At 37.5% G+C, this 18,916-nt stretch overlaps 2 protein-coding genes across 3 annotated transcripts; both read left to right on the top strand.

Moving 5' to 3' along the window:
• Positions 1–2,528: 2,528 nt before the first annotated feature.
• On the top strand, positions 2,529–11,483 carry LOC131324767 (MLO-like protein 3). Of its 2 annotated transcripts, none has more exons than XM_058356875.1 (15): positions 2,529–2,775; positions 2,916–2,973; positions 3,902–4,200; positions 4,312–4,428; positions 4,958–5,018; positions 7,780–7,868; positions 8,365–8,439; positions 8,586–8,677; positions 9,018–9,067; positions 9,318–9,358; positions 9,637–9,810; positions 10,072–10,107; positions 10,233–10,300; positions 10,423–10,483; positions 11,007–11,483. In XM_058356875.1, exons 1-15 carry the CDS (start codon positions 2,650–2,652, stop codon positions 11,253–11,255), a joined length of 1,596 nt encoding a protein of 531 aa, XP_058212858.1. In that variant the 5' UTR covers positions 2,529–2,649; the 3' UTR covers positions 11,256–11,483. The 2 variants fall into 2 exon arrangements, with proteins under 2 accessions (XP_058212858.1, XP_058212859.1); XM_058356876.1 differs by having other exon boundaries at positions 2,710–2,775; positions 3,981–4,200.
• A 1,742-nt stretch (positions 11,484–13,225) lies between these two features.
• On the top strand, positions 13,226–16,674 carry LOC131323898 (PKS-NRPS hybrid synthetase cheA-like). The gene is made up of 5 exons (XM_058355734.1): positions 13,226–13,285; positions 13,736–13,840; positions 13,913–15,099; positions 15,223–16,405; positions 16,507–16,674. Exons 1-5 carry the CDS (start codon positions 13,226–13,228, stop codon positions 16,672–16,674), a joined length of 2,703 nt encoding a protein of 900 aa, XP_058211717.1.
• The last annotated feature ends 2,242 nt before the right edge of the window (positions 16,675–18,916 follow it).

The raw sequence follows: 18,916 nt of genomic DNA, 5'->3' as shown, positions 1-18,916 counted from the left end.
TGCTTCGGTCTGCACCTCCCATTTTCCGATCAAATTTCGATGATCCGAGCCGCTCAATATGATTAGAACGTGATTTTAAGGGTACTCACGAGAAATTAATAAAAAAATGATCAGAAAAAGCTTCATCTGAGCAGTTCTTTTATTGAACTATTCAATAAAAACTGTTCAGATGAAGCCCTTCCCGGTCATTTTTTTTGTTGATTTCTCGCGAGTACCCTTAAAATCACGTTTTGAACACATTGAGTGGCTTGAATCATCTAAATTCGATCGGGACACTATTTAACGGAGCTTTTAACGGAATCCGTTAGTCATTCGGACGGAAGGGGGCGTTTTGATTATCGGAAGATAACGTTGAGAGTAAAATTGAAGTTTTTAAAAGGTTGGGAGTTTAATTGAATTTTGGTGTAAAAGTTGGAGGGTATTTTGAAATTTTCCCTAAAATAAATTAAGGATGTTGATTTTGGCGTTCCACTTTTATATGCATGGGCTCCATGTACTTTTAACGTGAAGTTACTAGTAACTTCATGTACAGAGTGGAACACCTGCGTACAAAAGTGGAGCGCAAAAATCAATTTCCTAAATTAAAAGGTACCCCTTTGGTCCCTTTTTAAGCTTCCACTATGGTTCTGCGTGCTATTTTCAATAGCTTATATCTCTCTAGCGTATATTATGCTTTTAAAATTATTGCCTTAAAGAAATAATTGAGATCTATCAAAGAAGATCCATATATTGCATATATTTAACATACATTAAGAGGGAAAGTGATTTTGGCACTCTCCAAATTGATAACCGCATTTCCAAAGGAGATATGGAATTGATTTTGGCACTCCTCAAATTGAGGGGAGTGCCAAAATCAATTCTCAGTAAGAGATAAATAATTGAAAATATCATGCAGAATCATAGTGGACAATTAAAAAATTACGAATGGAGTATATGATTGAATGCTTGTTATAGGAAGCATGCAAGTACTTTTTGGCATTCTTAGTATCTTATTGTGGGGCTGGAAAATGAACCAAATTACTCGAGCTCGATTTTAAGTTCGTGTTCGCTTGTTAAAGATCAATTTGATTTTAAACTAAATAAATCAAGCTTGAACAGGTCTGAAAGCTTTTTAAGATTTTTAAACCAATCTTGAACAAGCTCCTACTATGCATTATTTAGCTCACGATTTTTAGAAAATTCAAGTTACTCAAGATATCGATACGTGATCGGTTCAAATAAAGCTTATTAGAGGTCAAATGATCAGTTGATAGGACCCGGTTGTATCACAGACGTTCATCTTTGCATTTAACGGTCTAGATTTTTAAAAACTTTTTCGGAAAAAAATTTAAATTTTTCCAGAATTTTTTTTTTTAAATCTCGACCGTTAAAAATTCCATCCGATGGTTGCGAACACTCCAAGTGCACCTCTGTAGTCCAAGCGTGGACTGCAGACAAGCCTTGTGCTGGTTGATAAACATGTCTAAATTAATCAAAATTTTAAAGCTCCTTGAGTTTTCAAAGCTCCTTTAAGAAAATGGTTTTTCCAATTAAGAATGCTGAAGTGAAACTTTACTAGTATAATAGTAGTATAGTTTTATGGGAAAGTCTTCAATACACACTCCTTTAAGATATGTACCATATGCACTTATTGTGTGGTTCATATTGTGTCATTTCATAAAAAATTACTTGTAAGACCGGTCATTCATAACATTTTATTTCGTATCGTAACTTTTATACTACTAAAAATTCGTAACTTTTCATCAATATGATTCATAACTTTTTAGCAATAGATTCATATATAACATTTTGGGAATCATAACATTTTGGTGTGTTTCAATGAAGGTGGATATGATACACATCCAAATAAAAGGTGTGTATTGTAGTACTTCCCTGTTAATACCTCAATACTGTATGTCCAGAATTATTCTTTATATTATAGCCCTGAGATTATTTATAACTAGCCAATTATGAATTCCCAGAGGTATACTATGTGAAGATCACACAAATGTGTGGTGAAAAGAGAGGTTAGGGCACCACGTGCCTTGCCCCTGGGACAATGAATAATCTCTAAAAAACATTATTGGGGTTTCACTGACTAACAAGTTGTGAACCATAGTTTTTTGATTTTGTCCTTATCTATTTTATTATTCTTTTCTCTTTTTTTTTGCATTTTTTTAATTTTGTACCAATTTGCTTTTATGAAAAATTGGTTCGTTTCGACCAAAAAAATCGAAAAAATAAAAAATTAATACTTTTACATAAATAATTTGAAAAATATCCAATTAAATAGCTCATGGAATTCAATAAATAAATAGCCAAATGGGGCCTTTGATAGAAGTAATTTCTTTCTTTAAATGCACAAGTATTGTTGCCTATCAATCCTTAATTAGAATTGTAGAAAAACACATGCAGCGTCCTCAATTTCTCTTGGGTAGACTTGTTTTGGGTCAATCCTGTTTGAACTTAAGAAAACAAGAAGGTACGTACAAACACGTCCAAGTCTAGCTTATAGATATTTTTATAATTTGGCTCTATTTAAGTCCTCACCTGTGTCCTCCCCAGAGCAAATAAAACTACAGTACACCACCGCCACCACGCCATCGTCCTGCGCAACTACAGCCACCGCAAAACTGCAATAAAAAACAACCACCACAAACAGAGAGGATCATGGCGGGCGGAGATACACCCGGACGGTCTCTCGAGTACACTCCGACGTGGGCCCTTGCCATCGTCTGCTTCGTCATCATCTCCGTTTCCTTCCTTATAGAGCACTCTATCCAAGTCCTCACCAACGTAAGAAAACAAATTAATACATGAACATATGTGTATATATATATATGTGTGTGTGTGTGTGTGTGTTTATATACTGTGTTTGTACGTACTATGTCATGCACGAGTTAATTTTGATTCTGGAATTAATCGAATTGGTGCAGTGGCTTAAAAGACACCGGAAAACTGCCTTGTATGATGCTGTGGACAGGCTTAAATCTGGTGAGTAGTGAATGATTGTTTTCATGTTTTAGAAATGAAAACTTGTTTGGTTAAGTACTGTTTAAGAAACTGTTTCCCATGCCAATCATTTGAACGATCGAGTTTTTTGGAAACGATATCGAAGAACGTTGTTCAGAAACTTATATTCACGGCTGGCGAAGTTTGAAACGTAATTTGTGATTTTTTTCTTCTTCTGAAACAGAACTGATTTTGGAGAAGGAGGTAAACTATTTCCACATTTTTCTAAACCTATGTACTTTCGCAGCAAAAAGACAAAGATGTACAAGAAAAATATTCAGTGTAAAAACAGTTTCTAGAAGATGTAATGCAAAACAAATTCTGAAACAATAGCCAGCCACGTTTATTTTCGAATTTTCAAAAAAAAAAAAAAGTATTTTCACATGACTATTTTTTTTTTTTGAACGGCACATGATTAAATGATAACCGATGCCAATGGGCTCTTGGCCCAGCCGCATGGAGAGGGGCCTAATATTGGAGAGGTCTCAAGTTCGAGTAGATAGAAGTACGTTCAGCCTCGTATAATAGAACTTACTAACGCTACCTTAAAAAAAAATTGTGACCTCATGGAAATGATGAGTGTGTTTCAGTTTTCATTATTAATCTTTTGAACAGAAAACAGATGAAGAAGATTGAATACAATACCATGACTTTGACCTTCGAGAGATTTTTCAGTGCCCGGTGGGCAAGGGCCACGTGGTGCCGAGCACTCATCTCGGCCGTCCAAATGTGTTTTAGATGGCTCAGATCTGTTTGGGCTTGAGGGAGTATTTTAGTAATTTTACACTAAAAAATTACCCAAGCCGTCCAAAACTAGGCACCACGTGGCCCGTGCCCATCCGGCACCGAAAAACTTATCTTGACTTTCACATGGATTTATTGATTTCTTTCTTTCCTTACCTTTTTGCAGAGCTTATGTTGCTAGGGTTCATGTCACTTCTATTAGCAGTAACACAAGTGCCCATCTCCGACATCTGCATACCTAGCAGGCTAGCTGACATCATGCTTCCGTGCCGAAAGCAGGCTGAGACTCCGGCCACCACGGTAGAGAATGTGGAGCACTTGGTTGTTGGCCTCGCCCGTACATTTTTACCGACCGGTGAAATATACAATAGAACCATATGGAAAGTGCCACACCGGCGATTGGACGATGATGATGGGCAAGCTGCGGATGATGGTGGTGGAGCCACCACCGGTTCTTGTGGTGAAGTACGTTTCTTTCTTCTTATGTGCCTGGCATTAAATTCGAAAGAATAATCAATTCTGATATCCGCGCTACATATTAAGATTATTGAGCAATACATGGAAATTAATTTGCAGGGGAAGGCTTCTTTAGTGTCAGAAGAAGGGCTTCACCAGCTTCACATTTTCATCTTTGTGCTAGCGGTTATGCAGATTGTTTATAGTGTACTCACCATGGGTTTGGGCAGGGCCAAGGTAAGAAACTTGTGTGATGCAAAAATCTCACCATCTATCTTTATACATCTCATATTCGTGGACAGTTTTACAGATATTTGAACTGGTCACATAACCAATTAATTAGCAAGGCCTGTCTTTGAGGGGCCCAAGGAGTTCCCTCAAAGACATGTCTACCAACTAGAGAAGTGTATGGATGGACTACACGCACATTTAGATACACGTGCACACACTTGTGCACACAGTGTGTGTGTGTGTGTATATGCTCGTTTAAGTGTGTGTGGATCGATCAATGCACTTTTTGTGGCTGGATTCGTGGTTGATTCTCCATAGTCGGCCAAGATTCCTTCAAATTTTTTCCCAAAAAAGTTAAACTCTTTTTTCTGGAAGAGTTTTTTTAAAATTTAAACCGTCCAAACACATCTGGACGGTCAGAATTACGCACACAACCAATACAACGATTGTGCACGTAGCATTTTTGTAGTCTATATTAGTACTATGCGCAATTTGATTGCTTTCCTTTCTTATTGTTCATTTTCTGTTCTCTTAGATGAGGAGTTGGAAAGCTTGGGAGGAAGAAACTCAGACCACTGAGTACCAAGTTGAAAATGGTATGTAAAAATTCATTCTAATTCTTCAAAAAGATCAGATTTACATAATCCCATTGAGCATTTTGGTCATACCGCGAGTCATTACATAAAACGCATTCTCATTCCCTCCCAAAAGTTAAAATGAAGTTCTTATATATATAGCACATCTTAAGAAACAAGAAAAGCAGGAAATACATGTACCGCGCGGCATGCATAACCAACCTATAGTGGCACGAGATTTTGTAGAAAATAAATGTCACGAGTTCGACATGAATGTTATGATTTAACGTGATTAACATTCTACTCACCGTAAAGGGTGGCTTTGTTCGGTTAACCGTTTAGTTGTAGTTTTAGTTTTGTTTTCAATCATTACCCTATTTCTTTCTCCAATCATTACCCTATTTTTTAAATTATTACTTTTTCATCTCTCTCTAATCATTACCCCTATCTTCAATCATTATTCTATTTCTCTCTCTACCCACTATCAAAACTAAACTAAACTAAACTCTCAACCAAACACAAAGAGGGTTGTGTTTTTCTTCTATTCTTGTAACTTATGATAGTCGGACTAATTTACGTGCCCCTGAACATCTATTACAGATAATTCCACTCGTCATCAGAGTTATTTATAATATCTAAATAATTTTGTAGTACTTGATACTTACGAGGGAGTACTGAACTTAAACAAAAGTGTCAAAAAAGATCAAAGTCTTTTAATTTGACTTTCATTTCTAGAAACTCCAATGGTCCCAGATGGTGTGCTATTTTTCAACTTTCAAAAAATACTATTATTTTGTTTCAACTATATACAGTATATATATGTCAACGTGTTTTAAATGGTTTCGGTAACCTGGTCGAGTCAAGGGTCAGCCACTGACTTTTACTTTTATACTATATATATATATACAGTCAGGTTCCGGTGAGGGATCCCTTACTTTTTTAAAATGCGGGACTGTCCTTCCCGATTGAATTTCGATGATCCGAGCCGCTCAAAGTGATCAGAACGTGATTTTAAGGGTCCCCGCGAGAAATCAGCAAAAAAAAAGACCGGGAAGGGCTTCATCCGAGCAGTTTTCATTGAACGGTTCAAAAAAAACTGCTCGGATGAAGCCCTTCCCGGTCATTTTTTTTGCTGATTTCTCGCGGGGACCCTTAAAATCACGTTCTGCACACATTGAACGGTTCGGATTTTCAAAATTTGATCGGGAAATGAAAGTCCCTCATTTTAAAAAAATGAGGGATCCCTCACTTGATAATTTGTGTATATATATATATATATATATATATATAAACTTCCTGTGTACGTTACAACAAGTTCTTGATTTCTGATCTTGGAAAAAAAGTTCTTGACTTTTAGGAGATTATGGAGCAGCGATGGCAATGGGAACAGTAAGTCTAACGGTACGGAAAAAATGTATAGATTTTGCGTACAGATTTTGTGTGGGGCTCACTAAGAATTCCACACAAATGATTCGAACTGTTCATTAATGTAAAACAGTTTTTCAAAGGCCCTCGCGAAAAATCAGTTCAATCCGATACTTATAGATGCCCAATCCAATTATAGAATGTTTCATTATCCGGGAATCAAAATCAAAAGTTAGATGATTGGATTGAGCATCTATATATATATCTATATATATATATATATATATATATATATATATATATATATATATATATATATATATATATATCGGATTGAACTGATTTTTTGCAAAGGCTCTTGAAAAGCTGTTTTACATTTAATGAACGACTCGAATCATTTGTGTGAGATCCGTAGTGGATCCCACACAAAATCTGTACGCTTTTTCTGTACCGTTAGACTTGCTCCAATGGGAACAAGAGTCAGATTTGTTAAGCCCTCCAATGCTTTCCCCCGAACAGACTTTAAAAAGAGAAAAATCTTTTTAATTGCGGAGCCGTGAATAGTTAGTTATTTACGGAGTCAATTGCGACCGTCTAAAATTATTTTGGATGATCGCGATTGGTTGCTGCTGTAAAAAACTTGTTCATGGCTCTACCGTGAATAAATTTATGTCCTTTTAAAAAAAGAAGGGAACTTCCAAATACCATATTGGTATAGGCAAAAAAAATACTCCCTCCGTTCTAAAATGGATGACAATTTTTGAAATTTGTGTCATTTTTCATTGTCTATATCTTTCAATCTATAATGTTTTTCATGAGTTTGAAAACTTTGTATGGTAAAACTAATTGAGAACTATCAAACAAGATTCATATTGCATATTTTTTGAGATTCATATTGAAAGATATAATAAATTGAAATTGACACAAATATAAAAAATTATCATCCAATTTGGGACAGAGGGAATAATAATTTTGGTCGAATTCTGGCCTCTCGAATCCTGATACCAAAATGCTGGTTTCGTTCATGAATAAGTGATGATGGTTAAAACGCAAGTAATAAGAAAACAAAGAAATGAAGAAATAGCGCGACTTTTTTATTTGGTATTTTGCTCTCATTATTATATTTAAACAAACATAGGTCTATAAGTACAAAATCATTTATTGCTACAATCGGGACGGGGAACACATATACCATCCCCTCTTTATTTATTTATTGGATCGAGGAATACCCACCCGGACCGGAGGGAGACGGACCGGAGTACAGTGCATCCCTATTGGACCTAGTTTGACACTATGGCACATATGGATTCGAAACTCCGGATAATCAAGTTTCCACTTAGACCGTTAAAAGTTTGCTTCGAGTTTTTTCAAATTCATTGTTGTTATATTCTGTCTTAATATATTACTTTTTTATCAGATCCAAATCGATTCAGATTCACAAGGCAAACAACATTTGGGAGAAGGCACATGACCCATTGTACAGATTCATCACTTCACTTGTGGATTGTGAGTCATGTCTTTGCCTAGCTAGCTACATTGTTTCTGTTTGGCAAGGGATTAAATTTCGCTACGAATTATTTGTTCCAAAAATATTCCGCGGTGACCAAGGAGGAAAAACACTACACATTATCTTTGTTTCGTTTGTTAAGCATAGTATTCCTTAATTCACGAATCCTATCAAATTTGCAACGAGATTGAAGTATCTCTCCTACGAGTGGATTTTGGAATTGGAAGAGACGGCGAATTATTGCGTCTCTATTACTTTTTCCACATTTTGTAATATTGTAGAGCCTATTCCCATATTTTGTTTTGCAAAACAAGTTTTTCAAGATTGGTCCGCGAAACTGTACATAAAAAATGCAACCGAACTGATAAATTTGAATATTTGTACTGCATAGGTCTATTGATATTTGGATTTGGTTACGTTTTCCTCTTCTTTTTTTTTTTTTGGTGAAAAGATTTGGTTACTTCTTTACTGGACACTGACTGTGAAATTGTACAGAAATGTTTTTTCAGGCAATTCTTTCATTCAGTAGCAAAGGTTGATTACCTTACCTTAAGACACGGTTTTATCGCGGTAATGATCCATCTTCAACTTTGTTCGATCTTCCAAGTTTTATCATGACTTGTTTCTTGGAAAAACTGGAGAGGGAAAATGTGTTCTTGATGCATGTAACACTAATTAATGTGCTTAATTTTGTGTTGTGATATTGGGATGATCAGGCTCATTTGTCAGCAAGGCATAACAACTTCAATTTCCAAAAGTACATACAGAGATCCTTAGAGGAAGATTTTAAAGTGGTAGTCAGCATCAGGTTTTTAATTCTTCTGCTAGATGCTCTTCTTCTTTCTAATTGTCATCATATAGTATTTGTTGAACAATACAGTGAAACCAGGACCCGGGATGCTGCCAAGCGGCATATTAATTAATTCAACCACGTTTGAATTAATGTGTATGCCAATACCATATATGAAATTTCAATGTCCTGTGATAAGATACTTTTACTCCAAGCATGCTAGCTAGCTTTTAAAGAGATCGAAATCATCTCTCTTTCACCATCGCAATTTTCGATAAGTACATCAAAAGCTATGTTACGCGAACAGAAAAGAAGTATCTTACCTTTCTCTAACAGTTGCCTATGTGACTTTTCGCAGCCCTTTTATGTGGTTTTTGGTCGTTATCTTGATGCTTGTGGATGTTCGCGGTCAGTACGCTTTTCTTTTTTATTTTCTACTTTCTACGATTTCTTCGAATTTTACTACAGTAAGTTTCCCAAGACAGAGTAAGCTACAATCCAATACAAGGTTTGTAGGACCTCTTTCATTTTAGATGACAGCCCCACTCATATTAATATGAATGTGATTGATCAGCTAGAACCGCGCTTTGTGTTTTATTGATCTGTATCGCTAAAATTTGTCACTCCCTTATTCGAAATTTTTCTTGGATTCAACCAGGTTGGAATGTTTTTCTTTGGTTATCTTATGCCCCGCTGTTGGTAAGTACTATCGTGCATCAAGATGAATTTCTACCACAACATCAAAAGATTTGGAATTGGGATACAGAAAAGTGCATATCAAGTTCGTTTTTGTGGCCAAAACCCATCCTCCTTTTCACAATTTCAGACCACACTGGAAACAAACGCGGGCCAGCAACGCATTTTTCGTGCACTTTTCTGTGATGCGATCCTATGCATAGATATCTTTTATGTGCAACTACGTACCACATATATCTCCTTGATATACACTCTCCTGCTCATTGCCATGTCCAATGTAGGTAGTGCTTGTGCTGGGAACAAAATTGCAAGTAGTTGTTGCGAGAATGGCTCTTCAACTTCAAAATCAGAATAGCGTGATCATCGGAGCTCCAGTCGTCCAACCGCATGATGATCTCTTCTGGTTTGGCCGGCCGATGTTCGTTCTCACTCTTCTTCATTTGACTCTTTTTGTGGTACTTCCCTCTCCCATCCTAATTCCTTTGTAAAGCAAGAGTTAAAACTTAAAAGACAACTATACTCCTCTTTCTTTTTTTTTGCATTTGCTTAGTGTTCTGTATGAGAAACTGCAATCATTTACAAAATGTTTTCCCAATTATACGAAAGTGTTTTCTACCATAACAAACAGAGCGATGATAACAAGCAAGTCTTTTTCTTCGGTAATTTCAGACGAAAAGAGATTACTAACAAATGCTGCATTTTCTATATCCTTTCAGAATGCGTTCGAGCTAGCATTCTTCATTTGGGTAACAGTAAGTGCTTTTCTTTCGCTGTTTCGTTTGAAGTTAGTTCTAGTCATATTCAATGTATGTATATAACCTTAAGACAAGTTGCGTTATCGAAGTTTCTGATTCCAGTACTCTTTCATGAACTACAGATACAATTTGGGTTTAATTCTTGTTACCATGAGCACACAGCGATCATTATCACCAGAATCGTGTTAGCGTAAGCCTGGTTTCCCATCCCTACTTGTATATTTCCTTGGCCAGACAATCAAATTTTATGCCACAAAATTATCGGAACTTCCATCTCTGATTGTTGCTTCTTCTACTTTGCTCCTCTTTCAGGGTGTCTGTTCAAGTCCTTTGCAGCTACATTACACTTCCTCTCTACGCGCTTGTGACACAGGTGAACTTACTATCGCCGGAAGTATATTTAGGGTTTTGTTTCCCACATGAAAACATTCATTTTCCCTTTGTTTTAACACACATCTAGCCCCACATTGTTTTGAGAATTTCAAAATGCACGGATTCTAAAGCACGATGCTGCTAGGAACGCACTGATATAGACGAAAATATTTTTGAACGAAGGATTGCCAGTCGCGTCTACTATAATGAATAGTCATTTGTTTCCAATATAGATCGAACAAAAAAATAATTTCTTTTGACATTTGGAGTCATAGATTGGTAAGGGTCAATTAACAGCTTCTGATCTTTTGTCTGTCTCCTGTACAATCCTTGGCATGGGGCAGAAAAGTCAGAAAGATGTGAATTTTTCTCGTTTGAATGTGGAATAATACGGTAGGGCCTTGTCGAGATGCTCTATTAGACTCTTCTTCTTTGCATTGATCAATAATACGGTTGCCGATTGAAAAAAAAAAAATTTGTGGAATAATTCCGTTAACAAAAGCAGGGGTTTTTTTTGGCAACAGATGGGATCGCAATTCAAAAGTAAGGTCCTGGAAGAACAAACGTCCAGAATTTTAAAGCAATGGCACGCGGAAGTGAGGCGGAAGAGGAGACAACAAGAACGGCAGTATTCTTTCGTTTCTCCAAGGACTTCCTTATCGACAGACTGGAGCCTCAGAAATAGTCCCATTGATTTCTCATCTCATCGTCGCCCCCTAGCGATGCCAACAGATCAAAGCACCAGTAACAGGGGTGAGATAACTGAAGAATAAATAGGCTAAACGGATGAAGCACCGGTCTCGTCGCGGTTCATAACCGGTAGGGACAGTCGAGAATCGAGATGATGTAAATTGATATAGTGAAAAAAATGGATCCGAAAGAACTCACAGAATGAACCACGAGCAACACTACATTTATCCAATACGTTTGCAGAGTCAATGGTTCTTTCTTTGTAAGCTTTTTGAAAGTATAAGCAAATAATGATTCATTGTTCATGCTCATAATATCTTTGAGATTTTGCAGTCATTTCCCAACAGTTGCACATTGTTGGAAATATTTATACTATCTAATATAGGATTTTCTGCAACAGTGATAACCTCAACATATCATCAATCATAATAATATGCAAATAATCGAGGCATGCAGGACCGCGCTCTCCTTAGGAACGATACACTCCCTTCTACACCGGTTGGATGATGTTCCTTCCCTAGGCTCCGTTCAGTTGTCAGAAAAGTATAGAAAAGGATGAGAAAATCAACTTTCCCATAACTTTTGTAGTATTTAGTTACCAGGAAAGTAGTGGGAAACATGTTCTTAAGTTTTCCTGCAAGATTTACTTTCTTGCAAAAGTGATTCGACTAAAAGCATAGGATTTTGCATCACGGGAAGGTTTTCTCCATTATAGGGCCAAAATAATTGGCGGGTAAGAAAAAAGGCGAATGACGCCAATACCAAAAAAATACGAATTAGGTTATTAGAAAAGCACTTTGAGATTTACGTGAGCAACAACAATTTCGGCTATTGTGGTGCTTTCTAAGATAATTGTTGTGGAAAAAATTAGTAATTGGTTTTGTTTGGAAGTATTTATTTATCTTGTCATTAGTCTTCAGTTTTGTTTTGTATTTACTAATCATCAGTTTATCAATGAGTTTTTGTATCGGCAACTAATCAAGCATAGTTGTTTAACATTTGTTTATTTAGTTATCTACTTATTTTTTAAGCTTCATGTTAAGGCTTTGCATTAGATAAAATACATTTTTCGGCATGTGTTAGCACTCAAAGTTACTTTTAGCCATGGGAAATAAAGAAGTTTCTCAAAAGTGTCTTTTCCCGACAAATGAACTACTAAACTTTAGTTTTCCTGCAAAAAAATTTTGTCAAATGAACACTCACAGGAAAATAGATTTATTTTTCCTTTACTTGATTTTTCCTGAGAATAACTTTCTTGTACAACATTTTTGGCAACTGAACAGAGTCTAAGGTACAAAAAAAAAACCTTCAAGCCCACTTCAGTTTGGGGAAATGAAACTCACGAACCAGTACTTTGCCCGACACTCAAAATCTCTTTGTCTAAATATACAATAAAATCAACCTGTATATGAATTTGGCAAAGAAACATAAAGCACTCACTCAAAGAAGATTAAAGTGTCAGGGACTCCAGATGGCCTCTAATCTTTTTATTTGCAGATGTAATTTCTATTTCTAGTGAATTATGCAAATGTTTAGTATCTATAAGGTAAGTTGGGAATGAGTGCAAGAAGCTAAAAAGAGAAGGTGGCCGCTATTTGCAACGCACTTCTTGCTACTCGCAGCCGATTAAAATTTTTATCAATTATGGACAAAAATGCCCTTATTCAGTTTGACCATTATACCCCTAAAATCTCATGTTATTTGACCATTTTACCCTCTTACATAATTCATTACATACAACCACAAAAATCATCTCCTGTCCATCCCTCCCTCCCTCCCAAAACATACAACCACAAAAAATTTCCCCGTCCATCCCTCCCTCCCGAAACGTCTCCTCCCTCCCCCATTCAAACTCCTCCATTTTCATCCCTACCCAGCTGCCATCACCTACCATAAGGCCCCTCCTACCAACAGCCAAGTCTGCCTATCTTCCTTCTTTCCTCTTCCTCCTACATTGTCAATGGAAACCTCGATTGCTTCTTCTCCCTCCATTGATAAACAAGAAAAAGTTGACCCATCAATACACCACAATTTGGAGTAAGAAGATCACACAATGGATGTTGAGAAACATGTCACAGATGTTGTAGTGACGGAGCAAAAATCGCAGCAAGAGGTAAGCCCGCCCTCCATTTTCAATTTCAGAAGCCCTCCATTTTCAATTTCAGTTCTGGCCCGACACAGTTGGACACGCAGTGCCAAAACTTTACTAACTCTTCGGACTCTAATATCTAAATTATGTACAACTATTCGGATATTAATATCCGAATATTGTCAACATTGTTGGACTCTTATATCCGAATTTAGTGTCAGTTTTCAGATATTAATCTCTGAATGAAACTGCAGAGAATCCTGTATTTACAGTTGGATACATAGTGCCAAAAATTTACTAATTTTTCGGACTCTAATGTCTGAATTATGTACAACTTTTCGGATATTAATATCCAAATATTGTCAACATTTTTGGACTCTTATATCCGAATTTAGTGCCAGTTTTCATATATTAATATCTGAATAAAACTGCAAAAAATCCTACACTTACCTGGTTGGTCTTTGGGTGTTACAGGTTGACACTTCAACACTTGGTAGTTATGTAGGGCCATCGACTATACCTATTTCAACTTGTCCTTCATACGATTATACGGAGCATTTTACAACGGAGATGGAAAGTGTTTTTTTGATAGAGTATTTATCTTGTGCAATCTTATATTACAGGCTATAATTTTTTGTTATGTGTGTGTAGGTTTTTCTATCCGATGAAGCGTTAGTAGATTGGATAAGATGCACTGGTAAACAACACGGGTTTATCATTGTGATTAAGGGTTCCGAGAAATGTATTAAGAATCGCACACCTAGGATGAGATTTTCATGTGAAAGGAGAGGTAAGTATAGGCCGTTTGTGAAGAAAGTTGATGGGAAGGAGGTAGCTGTGAAGAAGAGAGTACGGTCCACGGGCACCAAAAAATGTGAATGCCCATTTGAATTGAAAGCTGTAAAGGGCAATGATGGTTGGACTGTCTCTGTCCACAATGGCACCCATAACCATCCTCCAACGGTATACTTGAAGGGCCATTCGTATGCTGGGAGGTTGTCGGCAGAGCAGACTAGCACGGTGGTTGATTTGTCAGTCGCTTTGGTGAAACCCAAAGAAATCCTAACCCATTTGAAGGTTCAAGATCCTGAGACCGTAACGTCTATCAAAACCGTGTACAATGTACGACAAAAGTATCGAGTGATAGAGAAAGCTGGAAAATCTCAAATGCAACATTTGTTGGATCGGCTAGAAAAGTACCACTACGTTCATTGGACCCGTGGGAACGAGACTGAGAATGTCACGGAGTTGTTTTGGTCTCCTCCATCTATCGGGGAGATGTTACGTGCTTTTCCCCACGTTTTAATGATGGATTGCACATATAAGACGAATAAGTACAAGTTTACTTTGCTTCAAATTGTTGGTGTAATATCGACGGAGATGACTTTTTGTGCAGCATTTGCTTTCATGGAGTGTGAAAAAACGGAAAACTACACTTGGGTCTTGGAGAAGCTAAAAGGCATGATGGATCCCAACGTGCTTCCGTCCGTTATTGTCACAGATAGAGAGTTGGCGCTTATGAATGCCATCACACATGTTTTCCCTCAAGCTACCAACCTCCCATGTAGGTGGCATATTGGCAAGAACGTATTAGCCAAGTGTAGAAAGATGTTTGATGACAAGAGGTGGGAGGAGTTTATTTGCAGTTGGGGCCTAGTCGTCCTTTCATCGAGTGTTGCACAGTATGAAGAGCGCCTTTGTGTTTTGAAGCGTAATTTTGAAATGGTTCCTGCAGCACTTGAGTACGTCGAGAAAAATTGGTTGGTACCCTACAAAGAGAGGTTTGTAGGAGCTTGGACGGACAAAGTCATGCATTTCGGAAACCTAACAAGTAACAGGTAAACGCTTCATTCATAACTCTGCCATTTTCCTTAATATTCATGTTATTCACGCGTTTTTGAAAATTTTTCATTTATTCATGTTATTTGCTACGGTTAATATCTTGCCATATTTATTCATAGGGCGGAGAGTTCACATTCGAAGCTAAAAAATCATCTTGAAAACTCGCAATGCAATTTTGATACTATATGGGAGAAGATTTACAGATTGATGTTGTTACAAGTTACTGAAGTCAAAGCTTCGTTTGAGAAGAGCCTTAATTCTGTGCAACATGATTTTAGGACAACTCTATTTGATAGGCTAAGGGGAGTTGTTTCGTCAAATGCCATGACACTTGTTTTAGCGGCATCCCATCAAGTCGAATGGTTTGTGGAATCGAAGCGTCAGTGCGAGTGTACTTTGAGGCACACTCATGGTTTACCTTGCGCTCATGAGATTGCTCCTTACAAGATGACAAATATCCCTCTACCGATTGAGTTAATCTACAACCATTGGAAGAGACTTTCTTTGCTTGCACCCCAGAATGAGGGTTCGATGGAGGAGACGCTTTTGGCTCACTTTGATTGTTTTTACAACAAGTTCTTGAATGAAGATCAATTTGATGTAAAGCTAAATTATGTTAAGAAAATGCAAGAGCTTGCTCATCTGAAAACTAGTACTCTCCTTGAACCCAAAGTGAATGCACAACCACGCGGTCGGAAGTCAACGAAAGAAAAAAATGCAGCCAAAGAACAAAATTGGACGCATAAGGATCCCTCGAAATTTGAGCATGTTATGGCATCCCTTCAAACCCCTAAGCCCGTCAAAGAGAAACCGTGGTGTAATCTGAAAGGGAAAGCAAAAGTTTCAGCACAACTTTTTATATGCCCCTTCATCAATCAGTTCCCAGAAGCAATAAGACCTTACATAGAATCGGTCAAGGATGTTGAATATGATGGGAATTGTGGGTTTCGAGCAGTGTCGGGCTTCATGAAAGACGATGTTCATGAGTGGTTAATGGTAAGAAGTGATTTGCTGAAAGAGTTGAAAACACATTTACACATTTACGAACAAGTGGTAGGGGGGACGCAGAGGGCTAGGGAATTACTCCACATTTTGTCATGGTATGAAAGTCCGGCGCCCCAGGAACATTGGATGACAATGCCAGACATGGATCACATCATAGCATCTGCTTATAATTGTGTCGTTGTCCATTTATCAAATGTTCAATGTCTTACATTCCTCCCCCTCCAATTGAAGCCTTTACCCTCCATGAAACGAAAGGTTATTACTATCGGGTTTGTTGACGGCGGACACTTTGTACATGTATTATTTTGGTAAATGATTTGTTGTCATCTATATAATGAATTGCGCTCTTTAAATCCAACTTAATTTATCTTTTATAAGTACGTAATGCAATTTGACAGGTATTCCTTAAAAAAGGTTCCCCTATGCCGCCAATAGCTTGCAATTGGAAAAAATATCGTCTTTCTATTGCTAAAAATTGGGATGCAGCACATGTTGTAGCCATTCAGAAGTTCAACGAAATCATCGGCGTTGACGTAGCAACAAAGGAGGTCATCCATGTCAATTAGCCATTCAGAAGATTGAGAAACGATTTAATGTGTTGTATTATATAATATGTTCTAATGTTATGAAAATTGGATGATTACATCTACTTGTAGTTTTCGAATCGTCAATGAAACTCTTATATTGTATTTCTGTTTGAAAACTCATAGTTGTCAAGTCTGTGACATTCTGTTCAGAAACATGAATGGTGTCATGTATTTGACTAGTTTTCATTCTGTTCGGAAATTAGAATCCAATTAAAGGTATACAAATAAGATAGAGCAAGTAAGCCCGTGCGCAACAATCAACCCTTTCCTCCGAGTCCCCATCTACCACCTCACTAAAAGTTTTCATCAACCATTCAAACTCAACGCGATGTTTGTTGTAACTTTATTCTCCGCAACGTCTGCCGTCACACCAAGACACCTTTGTACCATTGCCAAACACTCCTCCCTCGTCTTATCCACTGCATGCACCGCTAACCCCTCCACTTGAAGCCCAACAAGGTGCGACACGTCATCCAGTGTAATAGTCATCTCCCCAAATCGAAAGTGAAAGCTAATTGTCTCCGGATGCCACCTCTCCACAAAGGCAGACAATAACAGAGGCAGACAATAACACTTTGTTGCAGTATGAAGAAATAATCTGAGAAAGTGAAAACAACCCTGAACTTCTAACCCTCATAAGTAACCTCTCATTTGCCTCCGCTATTGACCACTTCTTCAAATTACGTCCGTGCGAGTGCAGTTTCAACAATGGTCGCTCCATACCGTTCCAAATATCAACAGCAACATGGTTCCTAAAATCCACTAACAAACTCCGGTCTTGTGGACCAACTGCCTCACCGTCTACCTCCTCTTGCCTTGCCTGACGCCCTCTCCCTCATCCTCTCCCCCGTCCTTGTCCTCTCCCCCGTCCTCTGGCTTGTGTCGTTTCCTGTATATTGCAAACAATAGTTTAGTCTAATAAATGAATTATAAATGAATCATAGACGAAAAATTCTAGAGTAGTAGTAGTACTAGTAGTTGAGTGAAATATATCTATCCAATTCAAAGATAGAAACACAAAATCGTATTCTAACTTTCATGTACCTCGTCCTCTTGTTGAATGGACTCATGCTCATTCTCCCATACATCAACATGTGGCTCATCCTCACAAATTTCAACATGTGGCTCATCTTCCCCTACATTATCATGTGGCTCATCCTCCCGTAGAACAGCATGTGGCTCATCCTCCTGTACCTCCGAATGTATCTCAACCTCTACATCCTTCTCTACCTGAGCATGTTGCTCAACCTCCACATCCTCCTCTACCTCCGAATGTACCTCAACCTCTTGCCTCTGCCCTTATCCTCGACTTTTTCCTCGTTTCCTTTCCAAAGTTAAAGTTTGATCAGCCTTCCTCTTCCTTGTAGAAACGGTAGGAGGAACTCGTTTCATTTGCTGTACATTGTAAACAATACGTTAGAATCATAGTTGTCAAAATCGTACAATTTACACAAAAACGATACAAATCTATAAATGAATCAATGTTTATCACATTTGCATTTGACTAATATGAAACCACATGCAAAACTATAGTATTTATTTTCCTACTAGGTACTAGAGTCTACCTCACGATGTTGCTCAACCACCACATCCTCCTCACCCCCAACCTCTTGCCTCTGGCCTCGTCCTCGTATTTTGCCTCGTTTACTTTCCAAAGTTAAAGTTTGCTCAGCCTTCCTCTTCCTTGTAGAAATAGTAGGAGGAACTCGTGTCATTGTATTTTCTGTACATTGCAAACAATACATTAGTCTAACGCTTGAATTAAAGGTAGGTGAATCGGATACTAATCTCTGAATAAAGATACATAAATCGATGTCACACCCCGCGTCTAGAAACACCCAAAACGAAGTTTAACAAAGAATAAACTACCGTGTCAGATAATACCAACGACAGACCACATAAACCTTGGCTATAGAATTATATCAGAATCCATCAATGGTAACATGACAAAAACTTTCCATCAATAAACTTTTACTTTCAAGCTCATAAGAGAAGCATTAAATCGGTAGAAGACTTGCACATGTTATAAAATATGAGCTAAGTGTCAAGAAAACCACGTTAACACCTACAACACAATTGATATCACCAAATCACCTTTACGAAAAGAAAAAATCAAGTTTACTTGCACAAACCAACATATGAATGCATAAAATGCATGTCCCTCCCAAATGAAAGACTAAAAGTTGTATTTTTAAAGACTAATCTGTCACGCCCTCGAATT

The sequence above is a fragment of the Rhododendron vialii genome, chromosome 4a (assembly GCF_030253575.1).
Source record: "Rhododendron vialii isolate Sample 1 chromosome 4a, ASM3025357v1".
NCBI lineage: Eukaryota > Viridiplantae > Streptophyta > Magnoliopsida > Ericales > Ericaceae > Rhododendron > Rhododendron vialii.
Note: the sequence above shows the minus strand (reverse complement) of the source record. Positions and strands in the feature narration are given on the sequence as shown.